At 43.0% G+C, this 17,689-nt stretch overlaps 1 protein-coding gene across 6 annotated transcripts in view; it reads left to right on the top strand.

Annotated features, from left to right (window-relative positions):
• Positions 1–17,689, top strand: part of nfia (nuclear factor I/A) — a 157,377-nt gene that overhangs the window by 108,386 nt on the left and 31,302 nt on the right. For 5 of the 6 annotated variants that reach the window (XM_061738111.1, XM_061738112.1, XM_061738115.1 and 2 more), the window contains exons 5-7: positions 9,957–10,074; positions 16,586–16,713; positions 17,353–17,403. In XM_061738111.1, the coding sequence (XP_061594095.1) occupies positions 9,957–10,074; positions 16,586–16,713; positions 17,353–17,403 (297 nt within the window). The remainder of the gene's footprint in view (positions 1–9,956; positions 10,075–16,585; positions 16,714–17,352; positions 17,404–17,689) is intronic. The other variant, XM_061738116.1, reaches the window with a different exon arrangement.

Raw genomic sequence — 17,689 nt, forward strand, 5'->3', positions numbered from 1 at the left:
GTGTGTGTGTGTGTGTGTGTGTGTGCGTGCGTGCGTGCGTGCGTGCGTGCGTGCGTGCGTGCGTGCGTGCGTGCGTGCGTGCGTGTTTTAATGCAATGGAGAGGCTGAAGTTTCCAGGATCTTCCACATTATTTAATATCTGTAATGTGAGCTACGTGAAGAATGAGAAACGTTTCTGCTTCACAGTTCAGACAGATACAAATGCATTCACAAACACACACATATCCCTTCTCTGAGCATGTGTGTGTGAGATGTAAATGTGTGTGTGTGTTGTGTGTGTGTGCGATCTAAATGTGTGTGTGTTGTGTTGGTCAGCAGATTTACAGCGATGCGTCTCTGGAAGAATCACTTATAGATTAGAGTGCAGGAATGTGTGTGTGTGTGTGTGTGTGTGTGTGTGTGTGTGTGTGTGTGTGTGTGTGTGTGTGTGTGTGTGTGTGTGTGTGTGTGTGTGTGTGTGTGTGTGTGTGTGTGTGTGTGTGTGTGTGTGTGAGAGAGACCAAGCTGCAGTCTTCGGAGAACCTGTGTGACTTGACTGAAGCTGCAGCTCAACTTCAGGTTGACATGAATGAATAAAGTTTAAACTTAGCTGCGCTAGTGTGATGGTGTGTTAAAGTGTAAAAGTCTGAAAAAAAATTCTGGAATATTCTGGAATATTCATAAATTGAATTTTTTTTACTAATTTAAATATAAATGGATTTAAATATAAATTGTGATTTTATGTTACTTTATACACTTGCAAAATAAAAAAAAATGAAAAATTAAAAGGTGACTTACGACTGAAGCAGCACAAATTAAAAAAAATTTGAAAGACTTTACAAAAAACTTGCGAAAAAAGTGTCTGAGAATCAAATCTGAATGGCCTTATATATGTATCAAAATAAACCTTATAAATGTATAAAATAAACTTTATAAATGTATCAAAATAAGCTTTCAAAATGTATCAAAATATACTTTATAATTATAGCAAAATAAACTTTATAAATGTAGTAAAATTACCTGTATAAAAATTACAACATAAACTTTATGAACATCGTAATATAAACTTTATGAACGTTGCAACATAAAATGTGCAAAAGTTAAAATCTGGAAAGTAATAATGGTTTGATTTAGTTTGCCTGTGAATTTTGAGAGAAAAGAAAGAAACATGAAGTTCAGATTATAAAAAGCATTTCAGAAGTTTCTACTTGTGACGAGCCTTTTCTTCCCACCAGAACGCCGTCGTTCTTCACAGTGAAGAACTGGGATGTTCTTCGTTGTACGAGTGTGTGTGTGTGTGTGTGCGCGTGCGCGTGCGTGTGTGTGTGTGTGTGTGTGGAAGCAGCTCTGCGTCCAGGTTTAAAGCATCACCGCGTCGCTTCATGGAGAATTAGAGCCTCGTTAATTTAACGTGAACTCCTAAACGATATTTATGACGCAGGAGTCTCAACACGTCAGCGGTATATGATGCCATCAGAGCGAGAACGGAGCAAATCCGTGAATTTATTCATTTTTAGCCTCTGCCGTTTCTGAAGAATACAGGTTTGTCTCGTGTCACATGGTTGTGGAGGGATTCTGGTTCCTTCTTCTGTACAGCAGCTTCACTCAACGAGGTTCTGGAAGGGCTCTGAACACTTCGGTGAAGGTTATGGTCTGGACTTATTATCCCTCCACCCTTGACAGTGTGTGTGAGATGTTTCTGCTAAAATGCAGCATTTATGGCACTTTTCCACTAGTACCTACTCAGCCCGGCTCGACTCGCCTCCACTCGGTTTGGTTCTTTTCCACTAGGGGCCTAACGTGTCGAGTAGGTACTTTTTCTGTTTCTATTCTGCCGAGGTTCTAAGCGGCTGAGTCGGCTGTATCTGACATCATCACACTACAGGCCACTGATTGGTCGGGGGACTCGCGGCTTCTTGTTCATTTTTTTTTTAAGAACAATGGCAGCACAGAAATCTGTTCCGTGGTCAAATTCCAAGGTGCAGACCTTCCTAAACCTGGTGGCTGAGGAAAATATCCAGAGAGAGCTAGATGGAGCCACGAGGAATGAAAACATATACCAGGAGTTTTATCAGTCCACGTCTGCTCAAGGCTACAAACGTCACAGCAGCTTCGCTCCAACCCGCCTACTGCTGATCTGGGTGTTGAAAAGAAACGAGGGCAAGACGAGTTGAGTCGGGCTGAGTAGGTACTAGTGGAAAAGTGCCATTAGTTTCTTTTAAAAGAGCTCCAAATAGTATAGGTGTTTTAAAACCCTTTCCAGCTCTGTGTGTAGTTTCTCCAAGACCATTGCTGATGTCTTGCCCTCTCTGCATTGTGCTGCAGACCAACACACTTTTTTTAAAATCAGTATAGATTCACATCTACTGATGATCAGTTCACGGATGACTGGTGATTGGCAGCACCTAACTGGATCCCCTAAATCCTCAGCAGGATGTAAGGTGGTACTTCGTATTTCCCACATGCCCCTGTTCCTGTCTGGTTACCACACCACTGCGAGGCTCTGACATGTTAAATCTGGGTTGTTAATGTTCACATGCTGCTTCCTGACCTCACAGTTCCTAATCGTTCCCTTACCTGAGTTCAGTCCAGGTGTCCCACCTGTGTCCGACACAGAAACCTTTGATTAGGTGAGCAACGCAAAGAAAAAATCATTTGTCTTTTAGTTCCTCTTTCAACAGAGTGAACACACACACACACACACATTTTCACCCACATACACACACAAACATAGGGGTCTGCAGGGGTGACTGAAGCCTACAGCTCACCAGAAGATGAGATGGGGTGGGGGGGTGGGGGTATTGAACAGTGCACGCACACACACACACGCAGCGGGTGACCTTGGCGTTGTGCAGCTATTACACAATTCACTGCCAGGCCAATCGAATCTCTCTCTTTCGATCAATATCCTATTAAAGCAGCACAAAAACACCAAGTGTGTGTGTGAATGTGTCGCAAAGTGTTTGTGTGTGCATCACTGTGTGTGTGTGTGTGTGTGGTTGCGTTTGTTAAAGCAGTGTTTAAAACTTAGCATGTAGCGTATATTAGTGCAGGCTAGCATGTCGCTCATTTCACCAAGTGTTAACACGTAACTCTGTAGCTTAGTCTGTCTTAAGCTCGTTTTGAGCCGATTTTCCTCTCGTGCGACTATTATTTGGATCGGGCCGGATTTCGACCAAATCGTTGGTTGTGCCTCGTGCAGTATACGTGGGGTAACGACGAGAGATTAACACCTTACGACGGGTTCCCGATCACAAATCGTGTGCTTGCAAGAAAATCAAACATGTTTGAAATCCTGGTCGCTCCTCGTGAAGGCATCGCACAGTTGAAGCAGCTACGACCCGATTTGCCTCATCCTTTCACAGAAGTGTTGCAAATTCACATTACAAATCATGTTGTAATAGCAGAAAAAAAGAACGCATTTCCCACGTCTGCCCAGCCAATTCATTGTCCAATCACGACTTTGTCTAATCTTTTTTCATTTATAGCCACACAGAATGGCCCAAATTGCTAAAGGCTGATTTATGGTTCCCCGTTACACCAACGCAGAGGTTACAGCGTTGGTAACGGCAGCGACCCGCACCGCACGTTTACGCCGTCGATTTAACGCGGAACCGTAATTCAGGCTTAAGGCAGCGCGTTTGTTTTTGCTGAGCATCTTTGGTGTCTCACACTTCGGGGTTCCTCCTCTTCCACTTCTTTTTGACGATGCAGTTCCAGTAACAGAAGTCCGACGTGAGTATTATGATGGTATAGTGTGAGCAGACGGGTCGCATCCGAGCATCGGGTCGTACAGTGTGAGACCATAAATCGTGGGCTGTGAACTCAGCGATTTAGTCGTGCAGTTTCAGATGGGGCTGCATCAAACGATTTAAAATATCGCACAGTGTATGCCCAGCTTTAGTCTGTTTTAGCATCTAGCTTAGCAAAACTCTGTTAGGATTTAAACACCATAGTATTTAAATCAGTAAAACAACATCTTCTGTCTTCCTGTGTAGGCAAGTGTATTTTAGTGTTTGTTAGCATGTAGCTCTGTTTAGCATGGGTGTGAAACCCAGTGTTAAATATGTCATTTAGTTTGTGTGAACTTGTAGTTCACATTAGTGTATTGGAGTGTAATTAAGCTGCTGTTAGCCGGTAGTTTTGCGTGTGTTAGCTTGTAGCTCAGTGTAGCATGCCTGGATCATTTGTGCAGACTGAATTGTGAGTAAATCCTCCTTCTCCGTCAGTCTCCTCCAACCCTTCTTCCTCTTCATCTCTGTCTCTGCAGCGTTTCCACCCTGTTTTTGGATTCGACAGCAGAATAAAACCATTTTGAATTTCTTCTAAACCTGAAGCCGACTGATGACTGATAAGGTCATTTAATAAGGTTTATTTTTGTCCTGTCCGCCTTCATCAGAGTCGACTCTAATGAGGGCGAAAGGAATCGCAGAAACATGTCAGGTATTTAAAAAACCTGAAAACTTCTTGTCCGACAAAAAGAATTAGCAAATTAAATTTGATGACTGATGCTTTACAAACATCTGAGTGGGAGGAGCTTCTGGAGCTCACCTACAGACTGACGTCAGTAAATATTTACAGTAAATACGCTCCACTGACAGCTACAAAAATATACAATAAAAGAGAATAGAACAGGATGTTGAGTTACAATCAGTTGTGTATTGTGTTTTTATTTTAATTGTCAAGTTAATTATAAGGGCTAAAGAATCACGGGACAAGGATGTTAGAATAAATCAAAACAAGAGACATCTTGAATTAGCTTTTGCCTTTTATTATTAGTATAGTTATTATTATAGTAATTTAAATATTTCTGAACCCTGAGCAGCAGGCACGCTTCTTGAATACAATCACATGAATAAATGATTGGAAGTTATTTTGTGGCAGGTGTTCAGATCCTCCAGATCTCAGGTGTTCCGCTTTTCTGTTGGAGTTCTACTTGGAATTTAAATGATCTAGATGAATTTAGTAAAAACCGAAAGGTCCATATCCTTGGAAATGACATCGTAGGAAGAAGACTAAAAAGCCTTTGCTTTAACGTATAATTCATGCATGTTGCTGAGAGCGTGTGGGTGTGAGCGACATTTGAAACAGAAATTAAGGCTTTAATGCCTGCCACATCAAATAACACACAAACAAATCAATGTTTTGTAATTGAAGTGAAAACACTGCCATTTTATATTTAACAATTTTTTATAATTATTTTTTCTCACCAATTTAAATAAGTTAGGTAAGCTTATGTATTTTTCTTTGGTTTGTAGGAAACTTTCCCCCCCCTTTTTTAATTATATGGGTGGTACAAAGGTCTCAGAAAGTCATGTATCAAATATGACACATCCGGCATTAGCATCAGGTTATGTCACAGAGACTGGGTTTAGTGGAGGTGACATCATCTCCCTCAGTACACCGCTCTGCTGGTCCTGGTTTCATCTCTACTAGTCCTGGTTTCAGCTCTGCTGGTCCTGGTTTCAGTTCTACTAGTCCTGGTTTCATCTCTACTAGTCCTGGTTTCAGCTCTGGCAGCGCTCGTTTCAAGCGTTTGTGCGTGTCGGGTGGTGACATCAGAAGGGACCATGTTTGGAACATTTGATCAGAATGAATGTGGTCATGTTCATTAGTGTCATCAGTTAAAATGAGCTAATCTGAGATTAAATAATTCAAAAAGAAATATCACACAAGTAGGGCTGGGGATCGATTCAAATGTCAAGAATCAATTCTGATTCTTAAGATGCAGAGTTGATTATCAAGATTTGATTTGATCCGATTCGATTCCGATATTGATTTGGGTTAGTGTTATTAAAACAGTTTTTTAAGCTGTTGCATGAATGATATGACTGTAGTTATGCAACATATTAATACTAGTATTATATTGAGATTCAGCAGCAAGTATTGGCACCTAATGATGCTGTAAGGACCAATCACCTCCCAGAATGCTGATAGAACTGCTTTCAGAAACATCGTGGGTCAGAATTACCAAACAGATCCAGGGCAGCAAACAGAGACTGTATGAAATCGCTTTTATTTTTTCCCACATTCCATTTTAATTTTTTCCATTTTCATACTATTTCCGTTTTTAATCTTGAAAGAATTTGGTTTTTAGCATTTTATGCAAATGTGACCCCAAGACAGTATATAAAGTAATGAAATATAGACAATTTATACAATTATAACTGAAAACTTTAATGTTTTCATAGCTTTAAACATATTTAAAGGCAAAAACATGGCACCGGTTATTCTTGTGTCCAACAAAACATTCCTTTTTTGGGCATAAACAAAAAAATACCAAAAGTTGTAATGTAATGATGGAAAAAAAATTTATCTTTAGACATACGAATCGATTTTTAGGAATTAATATGAAAATCGATTTAGAATCGGAAAATAGATTTTTTCAACACAGGCCTACAGACGAGGTAAGGTGGGTGTTGGCCAACAAACTGCAGGGATTGTTCGGATTCACTGAGGCAGTGTCTGCTTCTACCCCTCAGTCCCCATGAAAGCTTTCAGGTGGACCTTCAGAGACATGTAGGCGACATCACAGGTGAGATCCCAGAGGGTTTGTCCACTCCCTTGTTCCCGTCTCAGAAAGCGATAATGACTCTGCAGTCTCCAACAAAAAAAACAGTAATTATACCAAAACAAATCTCCGTGTTGAAACAATAAGTCCTTGAACCGTGATTGGCAGACATTCTTCGCGAACGGTTGTCTGTGATGCTACTGGGAACTCTGGGAACTCTGGGACTTAAGGTGTGTGAGAGCGGGCGTTGTGTACCAGTGTTGAGGGAGTAGAAGGATTTCTATCGATCCACGGTGGTCACTATGCAGTCTGGAGGGATTCGGGAGTAAACTATCTGCCTGACCACACTGAAAGTCACATCGGGCAGAAAAAGAGAACATGTGTACATTTGGATGTATCATTGGTGTATGTGGAGAAGGAGATGTAGGTATGAAACAGACATTTTCAAGTGATGTATGACATCTTCACACTCTAGATTACTGTAGAACGCTTTAACTGGGATTTCTTGAAGACCATAAACCTGATCAGAATGTGTTTGTATGGTATTGTGGTCGTGTTTAAAGTTGACGTGGTAAACTGTTCCTGGGCTGTGGCTCCAAAGAGGACTGGTTTCTCACTGGTTTAACCAAACGGCTCTTTTGATGAGCTTTTTGTTGACTTTTTCCCAGAATACTGGGCTGGAGAAGAGCAAACATGGTAAATAGTGACACGATGTGTGAAACACTTATAATGTAATAAGCCAGGTCCTTCACTGGTTTTGGTTTCCTGGGAACATTTTCTGGAATATTTTGCAGCATCTTTTTTTTATATTTGTATTTATTTGTGTATAAAGTTTCTGATTTGCAGCACTTTGTTGTTTTCCTAATTTACAGTCTGTTAAGCCCACAGCTGCTGTAGTTCTTCTACATGTAGTTGATATAATGACGGACCATTCACGTACATACACACACACACACACACTCACACACACTTTCAAAGAGATACAGAGGCAGATGACCCACTTGGCACGTTGTTCTACCTCCGTCTGTCACACACACACACACACACGCACACACACTCTGCGATGCAGGGATGAAAAGATGAATAAACCTCCTTCCTCCTGCCCTCTGTTGCCCTGGGCAACACACACACATTCGCTCACACACACACCTGGAGATATGCCAACACCAGATGGGCACCGCAGCACAAATGGCACTGAGATGTTTGGCAATTTTAATAATAATCATCATCATAATAAAAGTGTTACAAAGAGCTCTGAAACAACAAATGAGAAGATGCAGCTGTGAGTTATCAGATCTGTTATCGGAGTAGAGCGTCGCCGCGGCTCAAAGACGCGGCGCATCACTCTCATCAGGGCTGTTTCTAGATGTTCGGGGCCCTGTGCCAGATCCAGTTACAGAGCCCCCTTAAGATGATGCATGGAGCATTAATCTGTCCCACTTTAAGATGAAAACAGGACAGATTTGTGAATCTTAAATTCAAGTGGATCTAGTGAAATGAACCTAGTTATGTAACATAAATGTTGGTGAATAATACAAATGTGTACAGCAGCCATTGACGGAAAGAAAAATAAATGTTGTGTAGTGGGAGAAGGAGTAAAATTCAGCGGATAAAATAATCCGTCTTTGGAGCTGTACAACTCAGAAATACACCATAGCCACAGCTACCTTACCTCAGTCACCACAGCCACCTTAGCTTAGTTACTACTTCCACCTTAGCTTAGTTACCACAGCCACTTTACCTCAGTTACCACAGCCACCTTACCTCGGTTACCACAGCCACCTTACCTCGGTTACCACAGCCACCTTACCTCGGTTACCACAGCCACCTTACCTCGGTTACCACAGCCACCTTACCTCGGTTACCACAGCCACCTTACCTCAGTTACCACAGCCACCTTAGCTTAGTTACCACAACCACCTTACCTCAGTTACCACAGCCACCTTACCTCGGTTACCACAGCCACCTTACCTCAGTTTCTACAGCCACCTTAGCTTAGTTACCACAGCCACTGTACTTCAGTAACCACACCCACCTTACTGCAGTTACTTTCCCTCGGTCTCCACAAGCCTATTTGAGCTAGCACCTGACACATAAAGATGTGTAAAAGTTAGTACCTCTCAGGTTGAGGTCTGGACATTGACAAGGTCTTTCCAAAGCTTTGATTATTACATTGTCCATCAACACAACCCCAGATCACCATCCCTCCTCCCCCCTGCTTGACAGTGGGTATGAGGTGTTTCTGTACTCATCTGTCCGTTGCTGATGTCTTTCCTTGTAGCTGTTGTGTTAACAGACACCGTAATACTCCTGACCCGCTAACTTCCAGAGCTGTTGCGGTGTTGTTCAAACCTGTGTGTTTGAGTGTCTGCGTGCGCGTGCATGTTATCTCTTCAGGCCACAGTGATAGATGGATCGAGCTCACGGTGCTGAGCTCAGCAGAAAACTCCCACCGGCTCCTGTCAGTCCTCCTCCTCCTCCTTTCATCCCATCACGCCATCGTGCTCTCTGTCAATAAAGCGATGAAGAAGAGGGAGGGGGCTGGAGGCCGGGGAGGAGACGGATGTTCGGGTTTGAGCCTGATTGCTGCCTTTGTTCAGAAGGCTTCTTCAGCTGAAGCGCCTGAAAGAACACGGATCTCTCCACTTGAGATGGAAAGTTCTGGCAGGGTTTTGTGAACGAGGTGAGAAAGCGTGAGAGAGAGGAGGAAGACACCTCGTAAAGGGAAAGAGGGATTATTTTTTAGTTCATCAATTTATTATGCAGAGACTGCACACATGATTGGTGGTTATTTATTATTCTGATACACTTTAAGAAGGAAACAGTTGCGATTTGAGAATCTAAAGGTCAAATTCAAGTTGAAATAAATAAACGTGGCTAGCTAAAGTCAGTGTGTGTGTCAGTGAACTAGAAATTTTGATTTTATAAATTCGCTAAATTGTTAAAAAGGGCAAAATAATTCTTGGAGGGTTATTTGCAAGAAAATGTGACTTTGTCATGTGAATTTGAATTCTACAATAAAGTTTTTGAAAAGGAAATTGGTGGTTTATAAAGTTAGAATTTCAAGAGAAAATACATAATTGTAACAAACCCAAACTATTGAACTGCATTGTTAATGAAACAAATAGCAGAACATTTCCAACATTTGTGGCTTAAAAAAATGTTTTATTTGCAAGAGAGTTGAAAATGTGAAAGAACAAAGCTCAGAAATTGTAACCTGCAACTCCCAAGTTTGCAGGAGAAAAGTTAAAAATGGTTTCAGCTGTTCTGGTCGTGGTTTTAGCTTTTATAGTTCTGGTTTCACTTTTTTCTGGTCCTGGTTCAGAACTGCTCATTGGTTTCGCTCTACTGATCTGGACCACCAGGAGGTCCAGAGTACTGGAGGTCCAGAGTACTGGACCATCAGGACGTCTACAGAACCGGACCACAGGTCTCTGTGTGCTAATGCCCTGTTCCTGTCTTTCAGCACCCATCGCAGCAGGAACCGGCCCAAACTTCTCCCTGGCCGACCTGGACAGCTCCTCCTACTACAGCATGAGTCCCGGAGCCATGAGGAGACCTCTCCCCAGCACGTCGTCCTCCAGGTACCATCACAACTCACATCCTGCTCCTTCTGTTCATGATAACGGGTGCAGGTCTTTTTGTTTGATGTTTAGCTACCTTTAACCTGTTGAACATTAGAATTTTACTGGAGCCAGTTAACGTATACTTGGTTTCAGTTCTGCTAGTCCTGGTTTCATCTTTACTAGTCCTGGTTTCATCTCTACTAGTCCTGGTTTCACCTCTACTAGTCCTGGTTTCAGTTCTACTAGTCCTGGTTTCAGTTCTACTAGTCCTGGTTTCACCTCTACTAGTCCTGGTTTCAGTTCTACTAGTCCTGGTTTCATCTCTACTAGTCCTGGTTTCACCTCTACTAGTCCTGGTTTCATCTCTACTAGTCCTGGTTTCATCTCTACTAGTCCTGGTTTCACCTCTACTAGTCCTGGTTTCAGTTCTACCAGTCCTGGTTTCATCTCTTCTAGTCCTGGTTTCACCTCTACTAGTCCTGGTTTCAGTTCTACTAGTCCTGGTTTCAGTTCTACTAGTCCTGGTTTCAGGTCTACTAGTCCTGGTTTCAGTTCTACTAGTCCTGGTTTCAGTTCTACTAGTCCTGGTTTCAGTTCTACTAGTCCTGGTTTCAGTTCTACTAGTCCTGGTTTCACCTCTACTAGTCCTGGTTTCAGTTCTACTAGTCCTGGTTTCAGTTCTACTAGTCCTGGTTTCAGTTCTACTAGTCCTGGTTTCAGCTCTACTAGTCCTGGTTTCAGTTCTACTAGTCCTGGTTTCATTTCTACTAGTCCTGGTTTCAGTTCTACTAGTCCTGGTTTCATCTCTACTAGTCCTGATTTCAGTTCTACTAGTCCTGGTTTCATCTCTACTAGTCCTGATTTCAGTTCTACTAGTCCTGGTTTCATCTCTACTAGTCTTGGTTTCAGTTCTACTAGTCCTGGTTTCAGTTCTACTAGTCCTGGTTTCAGTTCTACTAGTCCTGGTTTCATTTCTACTAGTCCTGGTTTCAGTTCTACTAGTCCTGGTTTCATCTCTACTAGTCCTGATTTCAGTTCTACTAGTCCTGATTTCAGTTCTACTAGTCCTGATTTCAGTTCTACTAGTCCTGGTTTCATTTCTATTAGTCCTGGTTTCAGTTCTACTAGTCCTGGTTTCAGCTCTACTAGTCCTGGTTTCAGTTCTACTAGTCCTGGTTTCACCTATAATAGTCCTGGTTTCAGCTCTACTAGTCCTGGTTTCAGTTCTACTAGTCCTGGTTTCATTTCTACTAGTCCTGGTTTCAGTTCTACTAGTCCTGGTTTCATCTCTACTAGTCCTGATTTCAGTTCTACTAGTCCTGGTTTCATCTCTACTAGTCCTGATTTCAGTTCTACTAGTCCTGGTTTCATTTCTACTAGTCCTGGTTTCAGTTCTACTAGTCCTGGTTTCAGCTCTACTAGTCTGGTTTCAGTTCTACTAGTCCTGGTTTCAGTTCTACTAGTCCTGGTTTCAGGTCTACTAGTCCTGGTTTCAGCTCTACTAGTCTGGTTTCAGTTCTACTAGTCCTGGTTTCATCTCTACTAGTCCTGGTTTCAGCTCTACTAGTCTGGTTTCAGTTCTACTAGTCCTGGTTTCATCTCTACTAGTCCTGGTTTCAGGTCTACTAGTGCTGGTTTCAGCTCCTCTGGTCCTCTCCTCTGATGAAATGAGGACGTTTGCATCCCAGTACTTGCAGGTCTACATCAGTTAAAATCATGATCTTCTGCATCCAGACAAAATTAGATATCTTGTTTTAGGGCTGGGCGATATATCGAGATTTTAATATATATCGATATATTTTCAAACGCGATATGGTAAGAGACAATATCGTTTATATCGATTATTAAAAAAAAATATTTTTATTTTATTTTTTTTTTTTTTTTATTTTGATATAGCTTATTTTGTGACAAATTGACTTGAATGTTTTATTTGACATTTGCACAAATGTTTTGTTATTTGCACAACTGTCTACCTCAGTGGAAAAGTCTGCCTGTTACTGTCTACATTGTATTAATTGCACAGTGTATTTTTATTTAATTGTTATGCAGGAAAGGGATATTTGTTTTATTTTATTCAAGAAGCATTTTTATTCTATATATGCAGGCAGTTTATTTTTATTTAATTTGTTTTATACATTTTGATATTGTGCAGACCTCTGTTAATAAAAGGTACCGGTGTGACATTTGGCACGAGGCTTTGTATTAAAACTGACTGTTTTTTTAAGGGTTTGCCTCAGAAAAAAATGAAGCTAACAGAGATGCTAACAGAAATGCTATGCTATAATGCTTTGAGGGAAACCCCAATTATGGCATGGAAAAAATATCGATATATATTGAGTATCGCCATTCAGCTAGAAAATATCGAGATATGACTTTTGGTCCATATCGCCCAGCCCTATCTTGTTTGTAAATGTCCTGAGTGGACGTGTCCCGGGCTGTTGGTTCCGCCCATATTCATGGTGGAGGTTTGCAGTGTGAGCAGCGGGGGGGTGATTGTCCCGGTGTTGGTCCTGGTAGCTGCTGCTTGTCTCTCTGTAAGGTTCTCTGAAGTCTTCTCAGAGCAGGATCGTCCTCACGGCTCTGCCTGCTGCTTGATATTCATCCTCACAAACCGATGCTCCAGGGTTTGCCCTGACTCTTTCTTCTGAATCGATGCGGTCGCAGGAGTCGTCTGTCTGTCTACTGAGATACCTGCCCTGGAGCACACACACTCAGTCTGGGGGGGGTGTCCTCTCTGACTGCACACCCCCCCTAGAGACCGCCCACACACTCAAACGCAGCCCTGCCAGGCAGCCAAACGGATTTTTATGGAAATATTTAAGCCTTAACTGACGACACACCCCTTTCATTCATACAAACACTACTCCTTCTGTCTTACTGAACAACGCATGGCAAGTTCCACCATGACATCATTGATTGCAGGCAGGCCTAAGTAACTCCCCACTGCCTCCAAAGGATTGAAGCGTTACAGCAAGGTCCTGCTAATCTTCATCAGGTTTGCAGACGTAAAAAAGGTATGTTTCACTCAATGCCAAGAGTGAAAGACATCAGTAAGGGTCCTAAAGGCACAACTAAGGGTCACAAAACTAACTCAAAGTGCAGTCTGAATTAATGTCCAGAACCATTTTTGGAGAAAACCAAACGCAGAGTTTCAACAGAAACACCTCAGACCCACTGTTGATTCAATTCAGTTCGATTCAATAATAGTTTATGAAGAGTCAGTGTAAGGGGTTATGGCTGTGGGCCAAAAGGATCTCCGGTAGCAGTACGGAGCATCTGAAGAAGCTTCAGTGCTCAGCGCCGTCCATGATCTTCTTAGGTTTATGAAGTATCCTGCTCTGCAGAACAGAACCAGCCTTCTATTAAGAGTGAGTTCAGTTTCTGTAAGTCTCAGATGATTGCAGATGTGACTGAACTCTCCACAACAGACTTATAGAAGATATCCAACATCTTGCTGCAAACAGTGAAGGATCTAAACTTCCTCAGGAAGTAAAGTCTGCTCTGTCCTTTCTTGTAAACAGCATCAGTGTTGAATCTCCAGTCTAGTCAGTTTTCCAGGTGAACACTGAGGTATTTCTACTCCTCCTCCACTTCTTCTCCCAGGATGGAAAACTATTCAATATAAACCTGGTTCTCCTAAAATCCAGAATCATCTCCTTTGTCTTGTCCACATTCCAGATGAGATGATTGTCCCCACACCATACCACTAAACAGTCCACCAGTTCTCTGTACTCTCTGGTCCATCACTGATACCACACAACGTAATCTGAGTATTTCTGTAGATAAAGAGACTGACTTGTCCTGGAGGTTTGAGCTGGACAGCATGAAGAGCAGTGGTGAGAGTACGGTCCCCTGTGGTGCTCCTGAGCTGCTGACCACCTGCTCAGACACACAACCCTCCAGTCTCAGCAGCTGTGGTGTGTTTGTCAGGTGGTCAGTAATCCAGGTGGTTGTGGAGGCTCCACCTGTGTCTCCTGGAGGTTCTTAGGTAGAGATACAGGCTGGATGGAGTTTAATCCACAGAAACCAAAGATCATGATCCTCACAGTGATGCTGCTTTGTCCAGATGACTGGGTTGGTTGAAGGCATCTCCACCTCCAACCCCACCATGGTAAGTAAACTGCAGTGGGTCCTGGAAGGTTCTGGTTTGCTCATTCAGGCAGGACTTTGGTGATGTGAGATGTTGGGACTACAGGCCTACAGTCATTAGGAGGAGATGGATGAGATATTTTAGGTGCTGGAACATGGCAGGATGTCTTCCACAGTACTGGAACCTTCTCCTGGGTCAGGCTGACGTTGAAGAGGTGCTGCAGAATCCCACATAACTGGTCCAAACAGGATTTCAGGACCCCATCCGGACCTGCAGCCTTGTTCCTGTTCATTCTCACCTGACTGCTAGAGACACAGGTGGGAGGAGGAAGAGCAGGTGGAAGGGGGCCAGCACCTCCTGATGTGGTAGGAAACAATGGAGCAGCAGGAAGATCCTCTTCCTGCTTCTTCATCCCTGACCACACTTTTGTCCCGTTGTTCTGCTGGACCTTGTCCTCCAGCTTCCTCCTGTACACATCCTCGTTCTCTCTGATCTGGACTTTCAGTTGTTTTTGTTCTGACCTCAATAATTCTCCCTCTCCCCCCCCGAAGGCTCTTTTCTTGTTGAGGAGGTCTTTCAGGTCATCTCAGGTCATCTCCCGTTAGATGATCAGGAAGGAAACTCACAGCTGGCAGTTCAATATCTGCAGAAACCATGTTTTCCATTAAGGTACTGGATTACACCATCAGTTGTTGAGTCCTCCGCCCTTCCCTTTTCCTCCTCCAGTCTCTGTCCGCCGAGTCTCTGAAAGCCGGACAGACGCTGAAGTCGGGGATCCTGCAGCCACGTCTCTGATGAAACCCTTGCTGGGTCTTCGTCAGCTCTTCAAGCTCGTCCATCTTATTTTCCAGAGATCTGGCTTTCCCCACTAAGACGTGGGGATGCGCTGGTTTCCACTTTGCTTCTGCTCCACATCCACAACGTCTCCTCTTGAACTCATCGTCGTTTGGGTTTTCTTTGGGGTTTTGAAATGTGGATCAGCTGCTCCCACGTATAAACAACTCTGTTGCTGCCAGGGTTACTCAACATAAGACATGTAAAACATAGAGAAATATCAAAGCAGGACTCTCAACACCACCATCATCCAAATTGGGATGATAAATCATCAAAAAAAACAACATTTTCATCCATCCATCCATCTTCTATACCCGCTGTATCCTTTGCAGGATCACGGGGGTCTGCTGGAGTCTATCCCAGCTATTTTCAGGTGAGAGGCAGTGACCCCTGCCTGGACAGGTCACCAGTCCATCTCAGGGCCACATACAGACAAACAACCAGATATACTCACTAGGGCTGGGCGATATGGACCAAAAGTCATATCTCGATATTTTCTAGCTAAATGGCGATACTCGATATATATCTCGATATTTTTTCTGTGCCTTAATTGGGGTTTCCCCCAAAACATTATAGCATAGCATCTCTGTTAGCTTCATTTTTTCTGAGGCAAACCCTTAAAAAAACAGTCAGTTTTAATACAAAGCCTCGTGCCAAATGTCACACAGGTACCTTTGTTAACAGAGGTCTGCACAATATCAAAATGTATAAAACAAATGAAATAAAAATAAACTGCCTGCATATATAGAATAAAAATGCTTCTTGAATAAAATAAAACAAATATCCCTTTCCTGCATAACAATTAAATTAAAATACACTGTGCAATTAATACAATGTAGACAGTAACAGGCAGACTTTTCCACTGAGGTTGACAGTTGTGCAAATAACAAAACATTTGTGCAAATCTCAAATAAAACATTCAAGTCAATTTGTCACAAAATAAGCTATATCAAAATCATTTAAAAAAAAAAATGTAAAAAAAAAAATCGATATAAACGATATTGTCTCGTACCATATCGCTTTTGAAAATATATCGATATATATTAAAATCTCGATATATCGCCCAGCCCTAATACTCACATCTATGGGCAATTTAGAATCATCAATTAACCTACTACGCATGTTTTTGGACTGTGGGAGGAAGCCGGAGTAACCGGAGGAAACCCAGCCAGGCACGGGGAGAACATGCAAACTCCACACAGAAAGAGTCGAACCGGGAACCTTCTTGCTGTGAGGCAACAGTGCTAACTAAGCCACCAAGCCACCGTGCTGCCTTGTAACATTTTCAATAAAAAAAAAAAATTAAAATGATATCAATAATTTGAATAATAACTGCTGCAACGCGCTGATGTTCCAGAATCAAGCAGTGGTGGAAGGCTCATGGTTCTGGGTCCTTTTAGAAACAAATGAAAAGTAACTGTGTCTGGGTCATGTGATAGGACTCAGGTCGCTGACATTTTCTTAATGAAATCAGAGCTGTAAACCATAAATGCTGCTTAACTCATTCTGTCTTCTATGTGTGTGTGTGTGTGTGTGTGTGTGTGTGTGTGTGTGTGTGTGTGTGTGTGTGTGTGTGTGTGTGTGTGTGTGTGTGTGTGTGTGCAGCTCTGCTAAGAGGATAAAGTGCATGGAGGAGGACGTGGACAGCCCGGGCGAGGAGTCCTACTACCCCAGCCAGGGCCGGTCTCCAGGCAGCGGCAGCCAGGCCAGCAGTTGGCACGATGTGGAACCAGGTACGTGTCACCAGGGCGGCCGCACCTCTGATTACACAACACCCGTCCCCGACACCCACGACTGCCATCCCAGCCTCCTCATCTCCCTAACACCGCGCCACCCTGAACAGCTGTGGGCATGTATGAGTGTGTATTTACGAGTGGGTGTAAGTCTCGTAGCGTAACTACAGGAGAGAGACGCTGTCTGCCGGCTGAATCCGGACTGAGAGCTGGTTCCACAACTGGACCATCTGGTTATAGTCACTGATACAGAAATGAGGGGGAACGTTGACTAATAATAGTAGCTAAAAGAAGCATGTATGAACAGAAAGGCAGCGATCCAAGTCCAGAACCCTGTGGGACACCAAGACCACCTCTGGAAGTCCTTGTTCACATGAGCAAACCGGAATCAACCAGTTTGACCAGTCTCAAACCAGGCTAATGCGGTTCCTCTAATCCCAGTGACACACTCAACAAGATTTTTAGCTATTACATTAGTTTTTCTTAGATGTTTTTGAAATTCATGTCTCCCTCCTCCACTCCCACAGACAGACATCTCTCCTTCTCTCTGCTCTTTCCCAGTCGGTGTATTCATGGTGCCTTTTTCTTTCTCCTTTCCGTGTCTTTTCTTCTTCCTTTCTTCCTTCTTGCGTTGGAAAGCTGGATATAAGCTGCGTGGCTCTCTAGCTAGCTCGTTCATCTCCCGACAAGGTAAAGACGACAACACGACTTAATGTTCTGTCTACGTGTCTGTGAGTCCGCCTCCTCTTCCTGCTCCTCCTCCTCGTCACTTCCTCTTCCTCTTCACCTCCTCTTGCTCATGATGGACAGAAATACGTGGATGGGTGTCGTTCGTATTGTCATGTGATTGCTTCCGTCTGCCGGATCCCGTTTGTCTTCACACCTGTCCTCACCTCCCCCCGCCTTCTTCCCCCACCTGGCAGCATGCTGATGATGTCATCATGGCTCGTTATTGGCCGATGTCTGTGGAGAAAAG

This window comes from Cololabis saira, chromosome 13, assembly GCF_033807715.1.
Source record: "Cololabis saira isolate AMF1-May2022 chromosome 13, fColSai1.1, whole genome shotgun sequence".
NCBI classification, from domain to species: Eukaryota; Metazoa; Chordata; class Actinopteri; order Beloniformes; family Belonidae; genus Cololabis; species Cololabis saira.